This window comes from Drosophila gunungcola (assembly GCF_025200985.1).
Source record: "Drosophila gunungcola strain Sukarami chromosome X unlocalized genomic scaffold, Dgunungcola_SK_2 000036F, whole genome shotgun sequence".
Classification (NCBI taxonomy): Eukaryota; Metazoa; Arthropoda; class Insecta; order Diptera; family Drosophilidae; genus Drosophila; species Drosophila gunungcola.
The window spans coordinates 674840-694627 of record NW_026453188.1 but is presented as its reverse complement, the minus strand read 5'-3'; the positions used below and the strand labels follow the sequence as shown (position 1 = coordinate 694627).

General features: G+C 40.3%; 3 protein-coding genes across 5 annotated transcripts; 2 read left to right on the top strand and 1 right to left on the bottom strand.

Moving 5' to 3' along the window:
* Positions 1–494: 494 nt before the first annotated feature.
* On the top strand, positions 495–3568 carry LOC128260696 (protein unc-119 homolog). Of its 2 annotated transcripts, none has more exons than XM_052993887.1 (5): positions 495–963; positions 1068–1191; positions 1400–2037; positions 2104–2276; positions 2890–3568. In XM_052993887.1, the coding sequence occupies exons 3-5, from the start codon at positions 1526–1528 to the stop codon at positions 3006–3008; spliced, it is 804 nt and encodes a 267-aa protein (XP_052849847.1). In that variant the 5' UTR covers positions 495–963; positions 1068–1191; positions 1400–1525; the 3' UTR covers positions 3009–3568. The 2 variants fall into 2 exon arrangements, with proteins under 2 accessions (XP_052849847.1, XP_052849846.1); XM_052993886.1 differs by having other exon boundaries at positions 1392–2037.
* Positions 3569–4291: 723 nt separating this feature from the next.
* On the bottom strand, positions 4292–6336 carry LOC128260695 (uncharacterized). The gene is made up of 5 exons (XM_052993885.1): positions 5896–6336; positions 5659–5832; positions 4772–5001; positions 4575–4712; positions 4292–4505 (listed from the first exon to the last, which is right to left on the bottom strand). Exons 1-5 carry the CDS (start codon positions 6151–6153, stop codon positions 4367–4369), a joined length of 939 nt encoding a protein of 312 aa, XP_052849845.1. The 5' UTR covers positions 6154–6336; the 3' UTR covers positions 4292–4366.
* Positions 6337–6965: 629 nt separating this feature from the next.
* On the top strand, positions 6966–12738 carry LOC128260693 (zinc finger CCCH domain-containing protein 18). Of its 2 annotated transcripts, XM_052993883.1 has the most exons (7): positions 6966–7259; positions 7325–7729; positions 8379–9205; positions 9464–11051; positions 11121–11273; positions 11344–11481; positions 12072–12738. In XM_052993883.1, the coding sequence occupies exons 3-7, from the start codon at positions 8423–8425 to the stop codon at positions 12386–12388; spliced, it is 2979 nt and encodes a 992-aa protein (XP_052849843.1). In that variant the 5' UTR covers positions 6966–7259; positions 7325–7729; positions 8379–8422; the 3' UTR covers positions 12389–12738. The 2 variants fall into 2 exon arrangements, with proteins under 2 accessions (XP_052849843.1, XP_052849842.1); XM_052993882.1 differs by lacking the exon at positions 7325–7729.
* Positions 12739–19788: the final 7050 nt, after the last annotated feature.

Genomic DNA, 19788 nt, shown 5'->3' with positions numbered 1-19788 from the left:
ATTGTCTCTGGACTTTACAATGCTTGGATATTGCAATAATATTATGTGTATTTTGAATACTTAAATGTTTTATGTTTTTATGTTTTATAAAATTGAAAATAGCGCTTATATTCACATATTTAAGTACAGACATGTAAAACTCTTATGTTGTTTTTTTTAGTATTCCGCACTTGGCAACAATCAAGTTTTTAAATTTTCTTAACAACGCGCCAAAAGGGTCACCGCATTTCATGCTGTTAAGTGGTAACATTTAATGAATTCACGATTTTCCTTTTTTAGCATAAGAAATAATAATATATAATGAATAAATAATTGAAGAACTAAAGGCTATAATTGTATACCAAATCATATTGGTTTATCTTTGTAAAACGCAAGTTTGGGCAAGGAAATTTTAACATATTAAAATAACGATAACACCGCGCCAAAAGTGTGACCCCCAGTAACAAGTTCAAATGTTATCACCTCGTCTGGCAACACTTGGCAATCGATAGACAGCACCGCCAGCCTATCGGCGATAACTTTGATCGGACCTGTTTTGCAAAGTAGATGCAAGAAATTGGGCAAAAATAGTGCAATGTTTAACGTTTAAATGCGTTAATTGGAGTTGCAAACAACAACAACATCAACAGCATTAACATGCCGGTCAAGTTAATGTAATTGATTTTCAAGCAGCGCAGCAACAACAAAAACAAATCCCTCACAAATACACACGTAAATATTCATATACACAAATACAAAGGACGCGAAAGGAAAAAGGAAAAACAAACACAAAGGAAAAAAAAAGGAAAGGAGAGAGCAGCTTTTCCAGAAATTGGGTCATTTGTTGTTGTTGCTGGTGATTTTCCTTTGGCTTTTCATATTTTGTTGTGCTGTGGTTGCATTTGTTGTTGTTGCTGCTGGTGGTTGTTGTTGTTGCTGACAGCTTAAATGTTATGGCAACACTGTCAAATTGCATTTTTGTGGGTGAGTAAAGTTTTTTTTTGTTTATTTAGTGCATTTTCTTAATTTTGCTTTATTACATGTATTCCTTTATAAATATTTGTCTTTTTTTTGTATGTTTTCTAAAGAGTGAGGAGTGGAAAGCGAAGGGATAATAACAATTCGAATTGGGAAATCGGAAGGAAGCCTTATATATCCACCAGAAAGTCCTGGCACAATTTATGGCAACTCTACGCATGTGTGTTTGTGTGGGTGAGTTACGTTTTATATTACAATTTTTTAACTATTTCTTTATATTATAAAAAAATTAAAAACATTTTTTTTCTTGCAAAAATTAAGAAAAAATATATATTATAAAATTGAGCCTTCAAATATATATATATATATGTTTAGTTATCAAAACTTGTTTACCTTATTTATTATCTTCCCCCTCCTAATCGAAATTTTTGTAGTTTTGCAGAGTGAGCCAGCGAATTAGCTTTAAGGCAAAGGATACCACTGCTACAGCCAGTCAGGAGCCTTAATCTCCACCAGAAACTGTTCAGCTTCAGAAACCGATCCCCAGATCATAGTCCCCCCCCTGAAAATGAGCGTGGTGGGCAAGCAACTGAATCCCGTGCAATCCTCCAATGCAGCAGCCGTGGCCACATCATCCTCTTCAGCCGGCGGAGGATCCTCTTCATCCAGCAGTGGAGTGGAGGCCAACGGTGGCAGTGGCGGATCCGCGGGAGCAGCCGCATCGGGAGGCTTAGGCGTCTCCAACGACTCCAAACGACCGGCGGAGCCATCCAGCGTGAGTCCCGACGAGGTGCTGCACCTGACCAAGATCACGGACGACTATCTCTGCTCCGCCAATGCAAATGTGTTCGAGATTGACTTTACGCGGTTCAAGATCCGCGACCTGGAGAGCGGTGCCGTCCTCTTCGAGATCGCCAAGCCGCCGAGCGAGCAATATCCAGACGGGTTGTCCGTGGAGGAGACCATGCTGGCGGCAGCCGAGGAACTGTCGCTGGAGGACACTGCCGATCCAAATGCCGGGCGCTATGTACGCTATCAGTTCACACCGGCATTTCTCAACCTCAAAACTGTGGGAGCCACGTAGGTTATTCAATATTTAACAATACCTATATTTTAACTTTAAAGGGCTTTTATTCTCTACTTTAGTGTGGAGTTCACGGTGGGCAGCCAGCCTGTCAATAATTTTCGCATGATCGAGCGCCACTTTTTCCGCGATCGCCTGCTTAAGACCTTCGACTTTGAGTTTGGCTACTGCATTCCATATTCGAAGAACACGTGCGAGCACATCTACGAGTTTCCTAATCTTCCACCCGACCTAGGTAAGCAGTCCAGCCCAGTTAGGCGGCCATTTACATAATTCCAGCCAGCAGCCAAGTGGCTGCCAAAAGTTTTAAGGGGTTTGTGGGTCAAGGCCGCCTTGCATTTCTGCTTGTGAGAAATGGGGATGTCTGTGGTACCTTGAAAGGCTTTTATTTGTCAGATTTCTTTGATAATTTTATGACCATCCATACTGTAACAAAATTGTATTGTATGCTCAGTAACAAAACTTTTAACTAATGCTTTAGAAAAGTTTAATTGCATTTTATGGGAGTTTAATTTGTTAGATTTTTTGTATGTTTTATGACCATAATTTTTACACTACAATACAATTTTATTGAGGATTAGGCTGCCTTTTCTTTTGAATGTTTTTTTAGTTAAGCTATTTTCTATGAAAAAAGTCCAATTTGTAGCATGTCATTTAGATTTACACTAAAGTTCGACCGAATAGACCTCTTAAATGGGTATTTGCGGCCAAACATAATTCGCATATATGTTGAACTACTATACACTGCTTGACTACCATTAAAAACGATTAAAAAACATTAAAAGCTATGAATTTCGCCCTAAATATGTTCTAAATAGGTAATTTATTGACTTATTTGTATTTTTCAGTGGCTGAGATGATATCGAGCCCCTTTGAGACGCGCTCGGACAGCTTTTACTTTGTGGAAAACCGACTCGTCATGCACAACAAAGCCGACTACGCCTACGATGGCGGCATAATAGTCTAGAAACGCAACTAAGCAGTCTTTAAATTGAAGTGAAATGGAACTACAACTAGAGCAAACTAATAACTAAAAAACTAAAAACTACAAATGCTGTGAGACAAAATCAATGACTTGTCACACACACACACACACACACAAAACACTGAAACACCCACTCACAATCCCACAATCACCACACATCGAATCGAGGAATATTATCACAGCCATTTTAGCCTTAGCACAAGAGTTTTACCCACCATTCCTGTTTGATGTATTTAGCAAGGATAATGACTCCTGTACACACACACAAACACAAACACAAAAACAAAAAACAAAGAAACAAACACACACTGAAGCACGCGGAATGTGTTCATTTATCAATGATTTAAACTTCGACTATATAATTTTAAGTGCAATGTGATTTCCCCTGATTTATATCTGTATTTATACACATTTATTTATTCCTAATACGTAAGTACACTTACACACGCCCAAAAAGGAACATACATACGTATACACACACGAAACCAAAGAAAAACGAATTGAAACATTTTCGAAAATTGGAAAAAACAAAAGAAAACAAACACTTGCTGTCAATTTTTGTATGCAGCATACGATCATAAGAGATCGATCAGCTTCTTCATGGCATTTTTTTCGTGTCTGTGTATGTATATTTTTAAACAAAAACCAGATGAAAAAACAAAAAAAACGGATTATAATGAAAATCTAAAAATCTAAAGAATCTAACGATCACACGCCGAACAAGAATGATAAATTAAATTACATTTTAAATGTACATACACCACTACAAATTAAAGTTGGGTCAACATTTTTGGGAAGGGGCACTTAAAGTTGACGTCATTTAGAGTGCATTTCGTGACTAAAAGTACTTTAAATTTCAGTTTAATTTGGGGAGAGGTGAAAGGGAGTCCATTAAGGGATTGTTTAAAAAGCATTATATATGTTAAGCATGGTTTATAAGCTTGGTTAACTTAAATATTTCTATATTTGATTGTAATTTTGTGAAAAGTAAGGAATAATATTGTAATTTTGTCTTTAACTAATGACTTAAATGATATCTTCAATACCACCAAGATTATGACACAAATATTATTCGATTGGTTATTTGTCTTGTGATTTCTAGCTTTTAGAATCTTCTAAAATGTTGCTGTCCTGCTCTTTTTTGTGATGGCTTAGGTTCTAAGGTTTAGATCAAAAGGTAAAAAAAGAGCAAACACTTATATATATATATATTTTGTATATATATATATATATAACGTATAGCCCCAAACCAAAGAAAAACGCTATTTATAGTTAATTTAGCTAAAGCCTATCTATTATTGGCTCCTTTGTACAATTGGCTAACATAACAATTTGATTGTTCAGTCAGATCTGTTTAGGAAATCGCTGACTAGTGTTAAAAATTCCTGCGGCTGTTCGAAATGCACCAGATGACCAGCCTCCAGCCAGTGAAGCTCGGAATTGGGGAACATTTCCTGAATCTGCGGCCATTGCTCGCGTCTAAAATCGAACAAATATTAGATTAGTTAAGATTTTTAGAGCTTTAAACATATACAAAATAAAATTAACCTCATGTAGGGTGATCGCGATCCGCAGATAAAAGTGGTGGGTCCCGTATACGGAGGCAGTTCCTCCAGATTGCTCTGGTAGTTATCGAAGCGGGTAAGGAAATCTCGAAGAACCTGGGCGTTGCAGGCCCACGAGAATCTGAAGCGTATTAAACCTTTAAATCATGGCAAAACTGGACCCCAAAAAGCCAAACTTACGCCCCCGAATTGGGATCTTTACGCAGGTTCAGCATGATAAAGTCCACGGTCTCGTCTTCGGTGGCTTTCAGTAGTTTTTCCCTGGCGATTTTCCTGCCCTCGCCCATGGACAAAGTCGGTGAGAGATCCAGAGAGACCATCGCGTCGAAGATTTGCGTCATCTCGCCAGTGGAACGCGGCACGCTAATGGGCGATATGTCCACCACTATCAATCGCTCCACCATTTCGGGCTAAAATTGTATATATCATAATTAAATATGGTACACATCGTAATGATAAGTCAACAAATTAGATTAATCAGAAAGGAATGACAATCCACTAATGCTCATAATACCGATTAATATTTTAAGACTACTTTAAACCCAACTTGGTTATTGTAGGATAATATCCAGCTATCTTTTTTGATTCCTTTTTAAGTAGTCTTCCAAACTAGTTCTATAACTGGAATAATACATAAATCAAACATACATATATGGTATTTACAATATATTACAACTTTTATAGCCTAATTTAGTTTTGGAACTTAAACTATTTATAAGTTTTAAAACATTTACAGTAATGATCCGCCACATTAGGTATTGCACGTTTTATTTTAAAGGAGCATATTATTAACAGCTAGGTATATTTTTGGAGACATATACTGTTCTATTACTAGCATCATTAACTGTAACAATATCAATAATATAATTTTAAGTTTTATAAAACAAAGTTATATTTCTTGGAACCTATCATGTACTGATCCTTAAAAATATTAGGTGTTCTATCCTTTACTTCTACCCTTGGATACCAAAACTAGCTGTATTTCAAGGAACACCTTCCTTATACATATGGTATGCGCTTAAGAGCATTCCTAGTTCAACTACAGTGAAACCCCTGTAACCACTCACGTATTTGCGGGCGAAGTACATCATGGAGCGACCTCCCATGCTGTGACCCATGCAGGCGGCCCTTGGATGATTGCGCTGCTCCAGAAACAGACGCAAATCCTCGCTCATCGCCGCGGAATTGTGGACACTCGAATGGGGACTCTCGCCATGATTCCGGACATCTATGGCATACACCTGGGGAGGTTGGAAAACTCCTCATTATATGGGGCAATCCCCTAGATAAACTCAATGACCCACCTTTCTGGGGACTTTCCGCACCAGAGCCTTGCTAATTCCGCGCCAATTCTGCTTGGAACCGAAGAGTCCATGGTAGGTCACTAGCGGTGGCCTCGTTTCGTCGGTTCCCTCGCCCGTGTACGAATCGAAGCTCAGTTCCACGGGCTCCGAGGAGTAATCCCTCTTCAGGTCCCAAAAAGGACATGTGCCAGGAGGAAGGACCTTCTTTCCCGTGGGAAAGTACGTAAGTAAACGTAACGATTTCGTCAAGCGCTGCATCTGGTGGCCAGTGTGTACACACTCCACCGGCGGGAAAAACTAAGCGGACAGCGGTGTGGGCGAGGGGGGACTGAAAGGGGGTTATGTTCCTGCAGTTGCGTAATTAAAATGCCGGTCAAATGTTGTTAATTTCAAACATTGTGCCAATTTAAAGTGGAATCAAGTTTTTGGGCTTTTTACATGTGCCAGGCAATCGACAGGGGCGTAGTCCAAAACAATGGTTAAGGGGATTTGGGAATATTTAAGCACCTATGTACATATGTATGTTAACGATTTTTTAGAACATTTTAATTATCTTTTATGTATGTTATTGAAAGTTAGGTCTTAAAAACTAGTTGTTCACTAAAGGTAAGAAACCGTATAATACTTCTGAATTAAACAATTAAACCACAAGCTAATAATTTTCTATAAATTCAAGTCGTTATTTGTATTTTTGTAATTGATAAATTATATTGTTAAGTAAAGATACGGTATATAGTAATTTGTAATTCACAAGTAATATTGTTAAGTAAAGATACGATATATAGTAGAAACCAATCAGTAATTCTGTTTTTTTTTTTTTTTATTTGTAATATTTTCATTTACAAGCGATTATTATTGATAATATATATAAAACTGTTTATAAAAATACAATATACGAATTCAAGACCAATTTAATAGAGTTTAGTTTATTTTTACTCAATTACATATATTTTGTACTAAAAGGGGCCCTTGAGCCCCCCTGACCCCTTAGCGACACCCTTGCCAGCCAAGTGACAGCTCTGTCTGCTAGCCCTGTTCTAAATTACGGTATTTAAGCATTGCGGGATTTTTTCGACACGCCGCCCACGGTCACACTGGACGGTGCAGCCGCCATATTTTCTATTTTTCGTGACAGAGGTTATTTGTTTTAACTCAAGAAATCGAATCGAACGCATTTTCCGCTGCCCAAACTTTTCCAGCCGTCCACTTAGCCAGCACTTACAGGTAATCCAGCGGCAGGTACTCCATTCCGGGGCTACGGAAAAAGTCCAGCGAAGTGAAAAAAGAGGGGGAAAGCGCAACGCTGACGTCGGCAGAGGCAGCGCAGCGGCGCTCTCGCTCGCACCCACACAACTGAAGCATAGGTAAGCAGCAACAACAAATTGAGCATATTGCTAAAAGCAGACCAACAAATTGATATATTTTCAAGTATTCTATTTTTCCCCTCCAAAAAAAAAAACTGAAAAAGTTAAAAGTTTGAAATGTAAAAGTAATACAGTAAAAGTCGAAAGTCAGTAAGTGAAAAGTGGTTAAAGTTGTTAAGTAAATCCAATTTCGGTCGCGAAAAGTGCGCAAAAGTCCGCAAAAATCAAATAATTAACTCTCTGCTGTGTGTGCGTCTGTGTGTGTGTGCGTGTCCTTAACTGTTTGTGTATGGGAGGGAGAGAGCGTGGTTAAGAATTTTCCCAATTGCTCACTCTCTCTCTCTCGCTCTGTTGTCTCTCTCGTTCGCGTCAAAAAAATTAATTAAAAATAAAATACAATAAAAAAGGCAGTAGCACACACACAATATAATCAAAAATTAAAAAGATAAATGCTAATAAAAGAAATGAAGGTAAGAACCCCACAAAAAGTTAACAGCAACAAAAAAAAAACGTATCAATCAAAACTTTTCTTCTCCCTCATTGCAAAAAAAAAAACAGATACCCATATCGATTATTACCCTTTCGCGTTATCGGAGCAATCAAAAAGCTATCGGCATTTGTTGGGGGCTTTTGACTTTGACCTTGGCGTTGTTTCCTTTTGGTGACCTTTCCTCGTATCACTATTTATCGATAGTCGCTATTATTTCGAGTTTTATTCGATTTTAACTATATATAAATCGTGCATTGTTTTTTTTTTAATTTAAGATCATTACCAACAAGAAACCTTGTGGAAACCTTAAATGATACGATTATAAATTAAAATTGAATAGCCAATAGGATTACATATATTGACTGCTTTTTAAATCCTGCACATATAATCAGATACGATTTTGACACAACGAAATATGTATTTTGATATCAAACAAAATACTATATTAACTGATTAGCTTAGAAAAAACCTCCAACAAATGACCGACTTGCTCCACAAGTTTTGCCGCGGTTGTATTCCCCCACCCACTGAAACGTGGTGGCCTACTATGTCTAAGATTTGTCCAGGGTGTTGAGTAGGTACAGCCATGACAACCCAACTAATCTCCGATCCCTTCGAATCTCCTGCAGAAACACATAGGAAGGAGTTGCCCGCACCGGCGTAAGGCGAACCCATGGTCCTCGACATGGAATCTGACGATTCTCGTGCCAGTTCCCCCTCCAATTCCTCGGAGTCGCGTTCGAGTTCGCCCACCAACGACAAGGAAGAGGAGGTTGCTCCCGAACCGGCTGATAACCAGGCGGAGGAATCCGGTGGCGGCGGTGGAGGAGCCACTCTGGATCGATCCGTTCGAGCCGCCTCCACCAGCAGCTCATCGTCCAACTCCAGTTCCAGTTCGAGTCGCAGTGAGCTGTCCAAAAAGCAGAAGAAGAGCTCGAGCAGCAGCAGCGGCAGTGGCAGTGGCAGCAGTTCCTCGAGCGGCTCTTCCAGCGAGGACGAACCCGACCAGGAACCGGAACGGGAGCAGGAACGATTGCCCGAGCAGCAGCAGCAGCAGCAGCGCCAGAATGAGCCTGAACCAGAGCCCGAATCCTTTGCGGCAGCAACTGCCGAAGAAGTGCTGCAGCCTGGCTCGCCCAGCGCCAAATCGCAGCCCAGCTCGTTCCTCTCCTCCGTTCGCAGTCAGAGCAACAGTCCCCAGCTGTACAACCAGGCTGCCGTGGATCTGAACATCAGCCACGAGGATCTGAGCGATGTCAGCGACATCGAGGCGGAGGAGAAGCGAGCACCGTCCAAGAATTCGCTGCATCCAGCGGACGAGGACGAGGATGGCGCCATCTCCAACGACTCACTGCCCGCTCTGGGCGAGGAGGATGCAGGGCAGCAGAAACTGGCCAAACAGAACGGCAAGGCGGCCAGCGGGGATGAGGAAAAGTCTTCCGCCAAAGATTCCAAAGTGAGCTCCAGTCTATTTAAAATCTAGGGAAATAAGTAGCTCTATAAGTTATGAAAAGTGGGTTATGATGCTTAATTATTATTGCATGATTTTGTACAGTTAAGACTTCCTTTGGAATGTAGCTACTATAAAATCATGATAATTGTTATAACTGATGGATATTTTGTTTACTAAAATTAAGTGATATTGTTTTTCACCCTTTGGAATAATTCAAACAAAGAAAACCTTTAATTAATTAAATTATTCTCCATATTTCAGCCCGACGAAGCCTCCAATGGGCGAGCGCCTGCGACCGCTTTGGAGGAGGATTTGGTGAAGGCGCACGACGACGACGCCCTGGACTTCGAAGCGGAGGAGGGCGAGTGTCCGGAGCCGGTGAAGGAGCCACCGTCGGAGAGCAAAGCCAACGAAACAAACCAGGCCAAGAGTGCGGTCAAGGTGCCGGAGAACGACGACGACGACGACGATGATGGCGAAGTGGACGGCGATGAGGAGGACACCGATGACAAGGACAAGCGGAAGGACAGCGCTGGCAATGGCAGTCTGGAGGAGGGCGAAGAGGCCAAGGACAAGACAGCGGCGGCGGCGGCGGCGGCATTGGCCAAGCGCAAGAAGGACGAGGAGGAGCTGGAGGAGGGCGAAGTTTCCGACGAGGACGAAAAGCGGCCGGAGGAGACCGAACCGAAGCCGGTCTGTCGCTTCTACACGCGCGGCCAGTGCACCTGGGGCATGAGCTGTCGCTTCCTGCATCCCGGCGTCACGGACAAGGGCAACTACACGATGTTCGAGAGCCTGGTGCGTTCGGTGCCGATGCAGGGCGGATCGTCCGGAGCGGGAGCCTCCGCTGCGGTATCCCCGGCAGCTGTCGCTCGTGCCGGAGCGGCTGCCTATAGCGCGCACGCCTCGGCGGCGGCCGACTATCATGACTACCGGAACGAGCGGCCGCCGCTACTCCATCGGCCGGCCCTCCTCCATGCGCCCAGTATATACGGTGCCCACGCTGTCCACGATAGCCGACCCCTGCTGCCCGACGGGCCGGTGGTGGTGGAGAATGCCTGGGAACGCGGCCTGCGCACCGCCAAGGAGATGATGCGCAAGGCCAACAAACGCAAGGAGCAGGACATGGACTTTGAGGACAAGAAGATGAACCTGACACTGTCGCCTGATGAAATGGAGAAGGATTCGTACTACCTCAAGGACCGCGGCGGCAGCAGCGCCCGGTCACCGCCCCCGCAATCGAGCTCGGTGCGCGAGCAGCCACTCAATCCGCTCATGCCGCTGTCCATGCATCCGCATGCCGTTGCCCACGCCAATCCCCGAGCCCTCCTGCCCCTGCAGTACTCCGTTTACGGTCCGCCGCCGGATCGTTACGGTCGCGCCCAGTATATGCCGCCGCAGTACGAGGATGTGGACGCGTACGGCCGGATGGCAAGGTATCGTGAGCTGCCGCCCCATCGGATGCCGCACTACGAGGACGACCGGCGATTGAGACCGGCGCGCGAAGTGATTGTGCAGCGGGTGGAGGCCGCCGGGCGGGGCGACGAGTGGAGCGATCCCTGGATGCGGTCCAAGTCGATGGGTCGCGGCGGTTCTTACGATCGCGACGATCGCCGCCGGCGGGACAGACGCAGCTACAGCAGCAACTCGTCGTACTCCACCTCGAACAGCTCGCAGAGCGACTCCAGCTCGGACTCGTCGCGATCGAGCAGTCCGTCGGAGCACAAGCGGCGCTACGGCGGCAGTTCGCACAAGCTGGCCGCCTCCGCCTCTGCCTCCTCACGCCGGCATGGAGCTCGGGCGGCCCGCTCGCCCAGCCAGATACCGCGACGACCCAGGCACTCTTCCAGTGAGTGTTTACCTTATTTACTCGAATAATCGGCCACTAATCAAATGGCTTCTTTTTTGGCATTTACAGAAGGTAGCCTGTCGCCTTCGTACAAGCGACCCGCTGTGGACAAGCGCGGCGTTGGCCACAGTCCCGCCTCCAAGCGAAAGAAGCTCTCGTCGCCGGCACCCAAAAAGTTCGACAAGCTGAGACGCCGGCGCAGCTCCAGCACCTCCGACTCAGGTGAGAAGCACTGTTGCATTTGCTTAAGCCCAAGACTATATGCTATAATTTCTGTTTAATTCCTGCGCAGACTCATCGGATACCTCGTACTCCGAATCGGAATCGGGCTCCTCGTCGTCGGACAGCTCGTCGGGATCCAGGGACACGCCCCAGAAGCGAGTGAGAGCCACTGACAAGGCGCTCAACGAGCGCAAGCTTATCAAGAAGCGTAAGGATCACTAGTTCTGTACACGTACTTTGAGGGAAAGGTTCAAAGGATTTATTAGGATATTGTTATCATTAATATACCTTGCAGTTTTGACAATTTCAAGCTTGTTTGATTATGAATGCTCGAGAAAACTTATTCAGACTAAAACGTTCTATTGTTCTAAGTTATCTATAGCAATTTCGGGGGCTCTAGAAATTTGGGGTTGTAAAAAATTGGGCTCTAAGATAGGCAACTATTTTTTTAAAGTTCAAATAAGGTATTTAACTATACCCGTTCGCAATGCGCCTATATTTTGGAAAGTAATTTATTTTTAAATTTAATTTAAGTGCAGAGCATATGTCCCTGTAATTATTTTTATTGTTGAGCTAATTTAATGAGGGCTGGCTCACCTATTAAAAAGTAACAGTTTGCTGACAAGTCCAGATATCCATAATTTCGTTTAAATGAAGAGTGTACCAGGTTTTACTTGACTAGATATTCTCCCCACATACCACCAGCATATATGATTTGATTTTAAAATTACTATATATTATTGTAATACCCCTTCATAAACCAATTAGACTAATTAATTACTATGTCTTTCTCCCCAGCCGCTGAACAAGCAACCAAGAAGCGTTCGCCCATTTCCATTGAGATTAAGAAAACGTCGAACATGGTGGGAGTTTCGGCGCTGGCCTCACCCAACAACTCAGTCGACTCCGACAAGGAGAAGGAGCACGGCAACGGCAAGGATAGGGAGAAGGAGCACGGCAAGGACAAAGACAAGGAGGGCAAGGATAAGGATAAGGACAAGGACAAGGATGGCGGCAAGGATAAGGATGGCAAGAAGTCGCGTCGCGAGGAACTGCTGAAGCAACTGCGCGCTGTCGAGGATGCGATCGCCAAGAAGCGCTCCAAGCTAAATTGATCCGGCTGATTCCAGCCGGACCTTTCTCGTCGTCCACCCGCATCTACATGCATCGTTTCGCATCTCTCCACCTAGTACCCACCCAGACCCTGGCATCCCCTACCCACGATCATGGATCGGCGGATCATGGATCGGCATCAATCAATACTTGGTGGTTACGCAACATTCGCATCGTATTCGATATTGCCTTGGCCTGTCGCGATCGACCCGATTGCAATATACAATTCAATGCATTTAGGTTTAACAATCATGATGTCCTTTTTTTTCCTCCTTGACTACCGCCAATGATGGAGCATTAAACACTAATGTTTATAATAGATTCTAAATAAAAGCCAACCCTAATGATGAAAGCAATGTTTTATAAAATGGAAAACTTTAAGAGGTATCCCCTTTAATTCGGTTTCAAGTATCTAGTTTTGGGCTCCAAATTGTAAAACAGGTTAAAAGAACAAATTGTGGGATCTAGAAGTGCAATTTTGAGTCACCTTTCTGCAATTCATCGAAAACTCAGAAACATATGACAAATCAACCAAGAAAGAACGCAAACTTCGACAAGCCGAAGTTTATATACCTATACTGTTCTTTAAAACATATAAATTTCGATTTATATGCGTTTCAAATCTAGAACCTATGCCGATTTTTAACTCAATTTTTTCGATTGTTCAAATGGCAACTATATAAAATCGTTTTCCAATTTTTAATTTTTTTCCTGTTTTTTTTTTAAACAATTACTATGTTCCAGTAAATTTAAGAAAAATTAAAAAAACAGAAGTTTGATTTAAAAAAAAAAAAATTTTTAATGTTTTTCGTATAATCTAATAGCCTAATACATTTGTATTTTAACAAGAAAGAAATCAAACTTCGGCAAGCCGAAGTTCATATACCCTTGCAGCTATTGCAAGAATTAAACATTTTTGAAAACATTAAAATTATGATTTACTGGCGTATATGTTTAAAAACATTGAAGCTATGATGATTTGCAGCTCAATTACTAGAGTTATTTTATATATTTTTATTATTTCTATGGGAGCTGTATGATATAGTCGTCCGATTTTGATGAAATTTAAACCGTATTTCTGAGTTATTTAACCATTACTATATGCCGAAGAACTAAAAAAAAAAATTAAAAACACCAAAGTTATAATTTTTTTAAATTTATTTTTCCGATTGTTCCTATGGGAGCTATATGCTAAAGTCGTCCGATCCGGCTCGATCCGACTTATATACTACCTACTACCTTATATAGAAAGACAACTTTTGGTAATGTTTCATTCAGATAGCTTTAAAACTGAGAGACTAGTTTGCGTAGAAACGGACGGACAGACGGACATGGCTATATCGACTCTCCTAGTAAAGCTGATCAAGAATATTTATACTTTATAGGGTCGGCGATGTTTCCTTCACTGCGTTGCAAACTTCTGACTGAATTTATAATACCCTCTGCAAGGATATATTTGCTCAATATTTATAAGATTGCCTTCACATTTAGATAAAAACCTAAAAGCAATCGAGGAGAAACTGAACTAAAAATTGATTTCCTCCTCACTGCCTGGTTGCCGGAAAGCATTATAATATTTTAATCTTAGTATCACAATATTTATTTACTTTTATGGTATTGTAAAACCAGGACAATACTGTTCTAAGCTCAAAATCTACATTTTCCATACAGAGGCAAAGATTAATTACAATAAAACAAAAAACGAAACAATATTTAAGACAATTATTTTGCAGTCCTATTTATAAAAACTTATAAAAACAGGCAAATGTAAATATAGCCATAATAAAATATGGAAAAACAAGAATTATTTATCGTTCGGAATTATGTTCTATTCTAAGAAAGTTTCATGCAGATAGTTTTAAAATTAAGAGCGCCCAAAAGTAAAAGTAGAAAAAGTACCCAATAAGTTAAATTTTGCATTTCGACATGCGAATCATTTTCAAAAAAAAAAAAAAAACCTGCCCAGCTGCGGAACGTTTTTCCCATAGATTGGACAATTTTCCCTGGAGAGTGCGTGCGTGTGGGTAATGCGTGGCAATTCCGCGCAGTGTGTGTGTGGGTTGGGAAAACCTATTTAGATGACGAATCACAGAAATTTGGCCTCATCAATGTCTGTGGCTCAGGAATCGGAGTGCGTGTGAGTGTATTACATTTCAGGGTTTCCATTTTTTATACATGCACATATATATTATGGTTCATTTTTTGCTTTTTTTTTTTCTTTTCGCTTTGCAATCTCTCGTTCCCGTCGTCGTGTCGCGTTTTTTGGCAATCACAGGCGGCGGCAGAAGCTGTCAGAAGACATTGTCATCATCCAGCGACCAAGTCAAGAGCCACACCCCCGAAAAAGACGCAGCCACCCAGGAGGGGGGGCATCCACCCACCTGGTCACGTCCTCATGTGCGTGAAACGACCATACATGTGTCCGTAATCGAGTGAGCTCGTAAGCACAGGATACACTCGCAAAAATATTATTACATTATAAATTAAATAATATTCAAAGACAAATTTCTGTCCAATAAATCAATTTTAAAGAATTTTTTTATTTCCAATATAGATCCTCTTCATTTATTTCCATTACGTAATTATGCTCAATTAAAAAGTCTGTATTTTGAATCAAATTGGAACTATATTGTTATTACTCAATTTTATTAATTCTTATTGCGAAATAACCTAGTAACTAAATTGAAGAGTCTATAAAGTTCTTAGCCCAATGATATATGTACAACACAAATTATAACTTATTTTGTCTTTAGTTATCTGATTTAAAAATTATTTAATCGACTAAAGAAAAATTTGTGTTAAAGTCTTAATATTTGCTTATTTTTATACAAGTACTTTGCTTGATTATAATTTGTATTTGAGTACCCAAATTGTTTAATGTTTTAAAACATTGTATCTTGAAGCAGATGAATATAAGGCAGTGATTAAAATCCAAAAAAAAAACATTTTATAATCGGAATTAAATTAAGTTAAATTAAATTAAGTCATCCAAGTCAAAAGTAAATGAACTAAACTTTTAAACCTCTTTACCATGTTTATAAAATACTTTAAATAAATAAAATAAAGCTCTAATCAAATCTGCAAAATATAATCCAAAATTATGTAATTTTTTGTAGTGTTCGCTTCTGCCTTTTTTGAGCCTAGCGGACTGCTTAGGAAATAGTGTAATAAAGGCCAGCTGAAGCTGCCGCCGAAACCGCAGATTCAGATTCAGATTTACATTCGGCTGAAAATGAAACTGAATCTGCGACCAAGGGGCTGAGCTCGGCCCCTTATTTTTCCCCGGGATTAGCGAATTCCACTGCCATTTTTTTGTTGGACACCTCCGCACCACCCACTCAACCCACATGTGTGTGTGTGCCAAAATATAAAAAAAAAAAACAATCACGCACAGATTTATCGCATTCATATACAGCCTGATGCGAAATGTGTCCAAGAGGGTGAAAAGCGGGATGGGAGGCCGCAAAAAAATGAGACCAACTCCCCCGCTGCCCCGCTCCCGCTCCCACGCCCCTGCCCTTGCCCCGCCCCCGTTTCCAGCAAACCACAAAATGGGATTACATTACTCAAAGAAATTTATTTTGACAGAACTAATATTTTGTCGCAGAGATCAGCTTTGGTCCTCATGTGCTGGCCTGCCCATGGAAATCTGGACTCTGATTGCCTGCTTAGTGGGGCGGGGGTTGCAAAGGGGGCTGGAAAGGGGGTGGTGTGCGGTGGGGTTGTGGTTTGGGATTGGAGTGGTGAGGAGAGGAGAGGGGGTGAGCTTTCTTTGGTTGGTCCCTAGCGATCTGTGAGCTGAGTTGCGGTTTGAAGCTACCAAATACCTAAGAATATATATTTTTTTTAAATTTAATTTTATTTTAAGTCTGCACATTTTTTATATAAAGCTAAGCCCCACATATTTTTATTTGAAGTCTGTGAATTTTAAATCTAAGTCCCAAATAAAATATATTCAAAATAAGTAACCACATAGTGGTAAAATAAGTTTTATATAAATCCTGATATAGTTAAATCTTGTGAGCATTCATTTTCCAAATTGTTTTATAAATTCCATTGAATATAGCTTTAGCGTCTAGAAAGTATTATTTTGTAGTCTCCAGAAGCTATACAATAAAAACAGTTTTCACAAATCCAAAGAAGTTAAAGTTAAATTAAATAAAAATTATTAAAAAGCCATAACCATTTTTTTTTTATAATCTTAATTATTTTGTACAAATATATTCTAATCAATTTAATAAATCGAAGGGTAATAGTTTTAACTAGATTCATTGATTAAGAAAAAGCAATAAAATGCAAGACAAAAATAAAATCTTTAAAAAATAGTGATTGTTATTTGGCTATAAATGATAGCGTATTTGGACAATAGATAAAATCTTTAAGTTAAGAATTCGTTGATGGAAAGTGTAAGAAGTTCCTTTAAATCTTTACAAATATTTTAAAGTGTTTGTGATTGTGAGTTTATTAAATTTTTTTATTGGGGTTCCCCCTGGACAGTGTCAATTTCCGCGCCTTGACTTGATAAACGTCAACAAAGTTGAGCGTAAAAACGAAATGGGGGCGTGGTTAGCGCCTATTTTGTTTACTTGGAAGCCCCAACAACATACTGTATACATATGTGTATACACATGCATGCATGTACAATGTACAATGTACATATGAGGATTTGCACACACGTATTTGGCCATGTCCTTTGGCGTTGTCCTCTGTCCGTTTGTTGCCATAGCCGTTTTCTTTTTCCCTGCCGCCCATATTCCCCATTTTCCCCATTTCCATTGCGACTGCGTGTGGTATGCTTTATTTTTACCCAGGCAAAAGTTTTCTTTGATGCAATATGTACAAACGACCCGACCAGCTAACGGCCACCAGAAAGGACCAAATGCGAATGGCTGATGTCCTGTGAGCAGGCACCACCACCTCCCCCCTTTCGTAACCCCTCTCTATTTGCAACTCGACCCTCACGTACGAACTTTGGCCATAACAACAACTGTGGCCATTACGGAGCCAAGGCATGTGACGCGAAATCACACACACACATGTGCACACGGAGAAAAGGGGGGGTCCTTTTGCTCACTAAATAGTATTTAATTAAACCAAATCTGTAGCATTATATTTCATTTTGATATTGTATTAACAATATACTATAAGGGACGATTATAAGCTTTACAAATAGTTTTTTTTAAAGTACAATCCAAAAACACTGTAGTGTAAAAAAATGATTAATACATAGGTACTTATAACTTAGTCTTGATTTGAATTTATTATGTTTTTATCATGCTCCACAATTAAATTTATTTGTGATTTATTATTTTTCACTGATTTGGTTATAAACATATTTGTATTTGCATTTTCCTTAACCTGCACTTCCATTATAAACAGAAGAAAGCTACTTAATTGTAATTGCTTAATAATTGTAAAAATAAATACATTTGTGATTTTAATTTTTTTATTGAAACATTAATTTTTCAGCAACATGTATTCGTATTATAAACAAACAAAAAATAAAATTTGTAAAATAATAATTAATAAAACAAATATATTATAGTGTAAAATATATTTCGAAATAATTTGATTGTGTAAATGATAATGGGAATGTATAATCTGATATAAATTTGTATTTTAAAAAGGTTTTGGATGGTTTCACAAAAGAGCCTGCACTTTGTTTTCAGTGTAGCGGGTCCCTTGGTCCTTTTGGACATTCCGTGCAGAGGCGCGTTGGCAACCGCCTGCTACCTTGCCAGGACCTTCCACCACCAGGGGCAGCGGCAGCATCCACAGCAGCCATCAAAACGGGCTTTCAATGGTAGACGAGGTCCTGCCATCCTGCCATCCTGCCACCACCCAACCCAACCACCCACTTGCCTCCCACCTCCACATGCCCCACCTCCTCCTCCACCTTGAAAGTCTACATCCAGGTCCTGTTGTCCGTTTTCCCGTTGCCATGTTGGACGGCAATGGCGATATTTGCTTTCCTTTCCGCCATGAAACGGAATGAAATGTGAGGAGGTGGAAAAGTGGGTGGCAGGGGGTGGCAAGGGGTGGCTGGAAAAAGCCGGACTGGCCCTGGCCTCTCAACTGTGGGTGGGCCGCGCACATGGGGTGGATTTTTCGCCATTATTGTGGCAATTTTGATCAATGGCCCTATATTTCGGGGGACGCTGTCCGCCAACCCAAAAAAGGACGAAGGACATGGGACCTGGGACCTGAGACTTGGGTACAGAAACCAGCAGCACAGGACCCATATTCCTAAGTAAGTATACACCTATGGCATTGGGGCACCAAGTTAACTTCTCTTTGTCCTTCAACTTCTTTTAGAAGGTTCATTTAAATAGGCATATGCATAGGAACATTTATATTCTCGAACTGTAAAAAGGATTTCCAAACATAGAATCACATTTAACTGCAAATAGTATACATAAAACTTTCAAAGTTAGATATAAAATTATTATATATATATTTATAAATAATTTTTGTCCCACTTCACATTTTATTATTAAGCATTTTAGTATTAACAATAATTAAAATAGAGTAATTAAAAATATATGAAATAAATAAATAATTGAATAGCACACTTTATACCTATATATTCAAAATAAGGAGAATATGACTAGATATTTTATATAAAAATAATAACAATAAATAAATTATAATATTAGTAATGATTACTAATACTTTTGCGTAGAGAAAATTGTATTGTATTTTGTTTAGTTAAAGTTTTTGAATGCCCATAACATTCATTCAACATTTTAGTATTAACAATAATTAAAATAGAGTAATTAAAATATATGAAATAAATAAATAATTGAATAGCACACTTTATACCTATATATTCAAAATAAGGAGAATATGACTAAATATTTTATATAAAAATAATAACAATAAATAAATTATAATATTAGTAATGATTACTAATACTTTTAAGTAGAGAAAATTGTATTGTATTTTGTTTAGTTAAAGTTTTTGAATGCCCATAACATTCAAAATTGTTAAGATGGAATATTTGTATATTTAGTTCCAACATGACATTAATATTAAATCATGTTTCAGGATATACAGGGCATTTTGCCGACGTCCTTATTTTACTTTCTTGAGCAGCGGCCAACATCTTCTCTCTCTCCTGCCTTTTTTTATTATTTATTTTTGCCGCGTCTGTAGAAATTCGATGAGGAAATCAGGGGGCGGTGGGTGGTTACTATTTGTGCCTTGGCCCCATGACCACATACACCCCCTCCAAAAAAACCGAAGGACGGCACATATGTGCGACCACAGGCCATGACAACATTTCGGGCTAATCGAAGTTAACCCCTGGCTGCCAGCCCCTTAACCCCACGCGCGCCCGTTGGCTTTGGCAATTTTTTATGCATGGCTCCCATTTTGCCATTCAATTCGTTTCGATTCCTTT

Bases quoted from the DNA above. Each gene is read 5' to 3' on its own strand.
- LOC128260696 (XM_052993887.1), top strand. From the start codon at position 1,526: ATGAGCGTGGTGGGCAAGCAACTGAATCCCGTGCAATCCTCCAATGCA. The intron at 2,038-2,103 runs GTAGGTTATTCA...TCTCTACTTTAG, and splicing joins CTCAAAACTGTGGGAGCCAC to TGTGGAGTTCACGGTGGGCA. The intron at 2,277-2,889 runs GTAAGCAGTCCA...TGTATTTTTCAG, and splicing joins TAATCTTCCACCCGACCTAG to TGGCTGAGATGATATCGAGC.
- LOC128260695 (XM_052993885.1), bottom strand. From the start codon at position 6,153: ATGCAGCGCTTGACGAAATCGTTACGTTTACTTACGTACTTTCCCACG. The intron at 4,713-4,771 runs GTAAGTTTGGCT...AATACGCTTCAG, and splicing joins AAAGATCCCAATTCGGGGGC to ATTCTCGTGGGCCTGCAACG. The intron at 4,506-4,574 runs GTTAATTTTATT...GTTCGATTTTAG, and splicing joins TCGCGATCACCCTACATGAG to ACGCGAGCAATGGCCGCAGA.
- LOC128260693 (XM_052993882.1), top strand. From the start codon at position 8,423: ATGGTCCTCGACATGGAATCTGACGATTCTCGTGCCAGTTCCCCCTCC. The intron at 9,206-9,463 runs GTGAGCTCCAGT...TCCATATTTCAG, and splicing joins CTTCCGCCAAAGATTCCAAA to CCCGACGAAGCCTCCAATGG. The intron at 11,482-12,071 runs GTAAGGATCACT...CTTTCTCCCCAG, and splicing joins GCGCAAGCTTATCAAGAAGC to CCGCTGAACAAGCAACCAAG.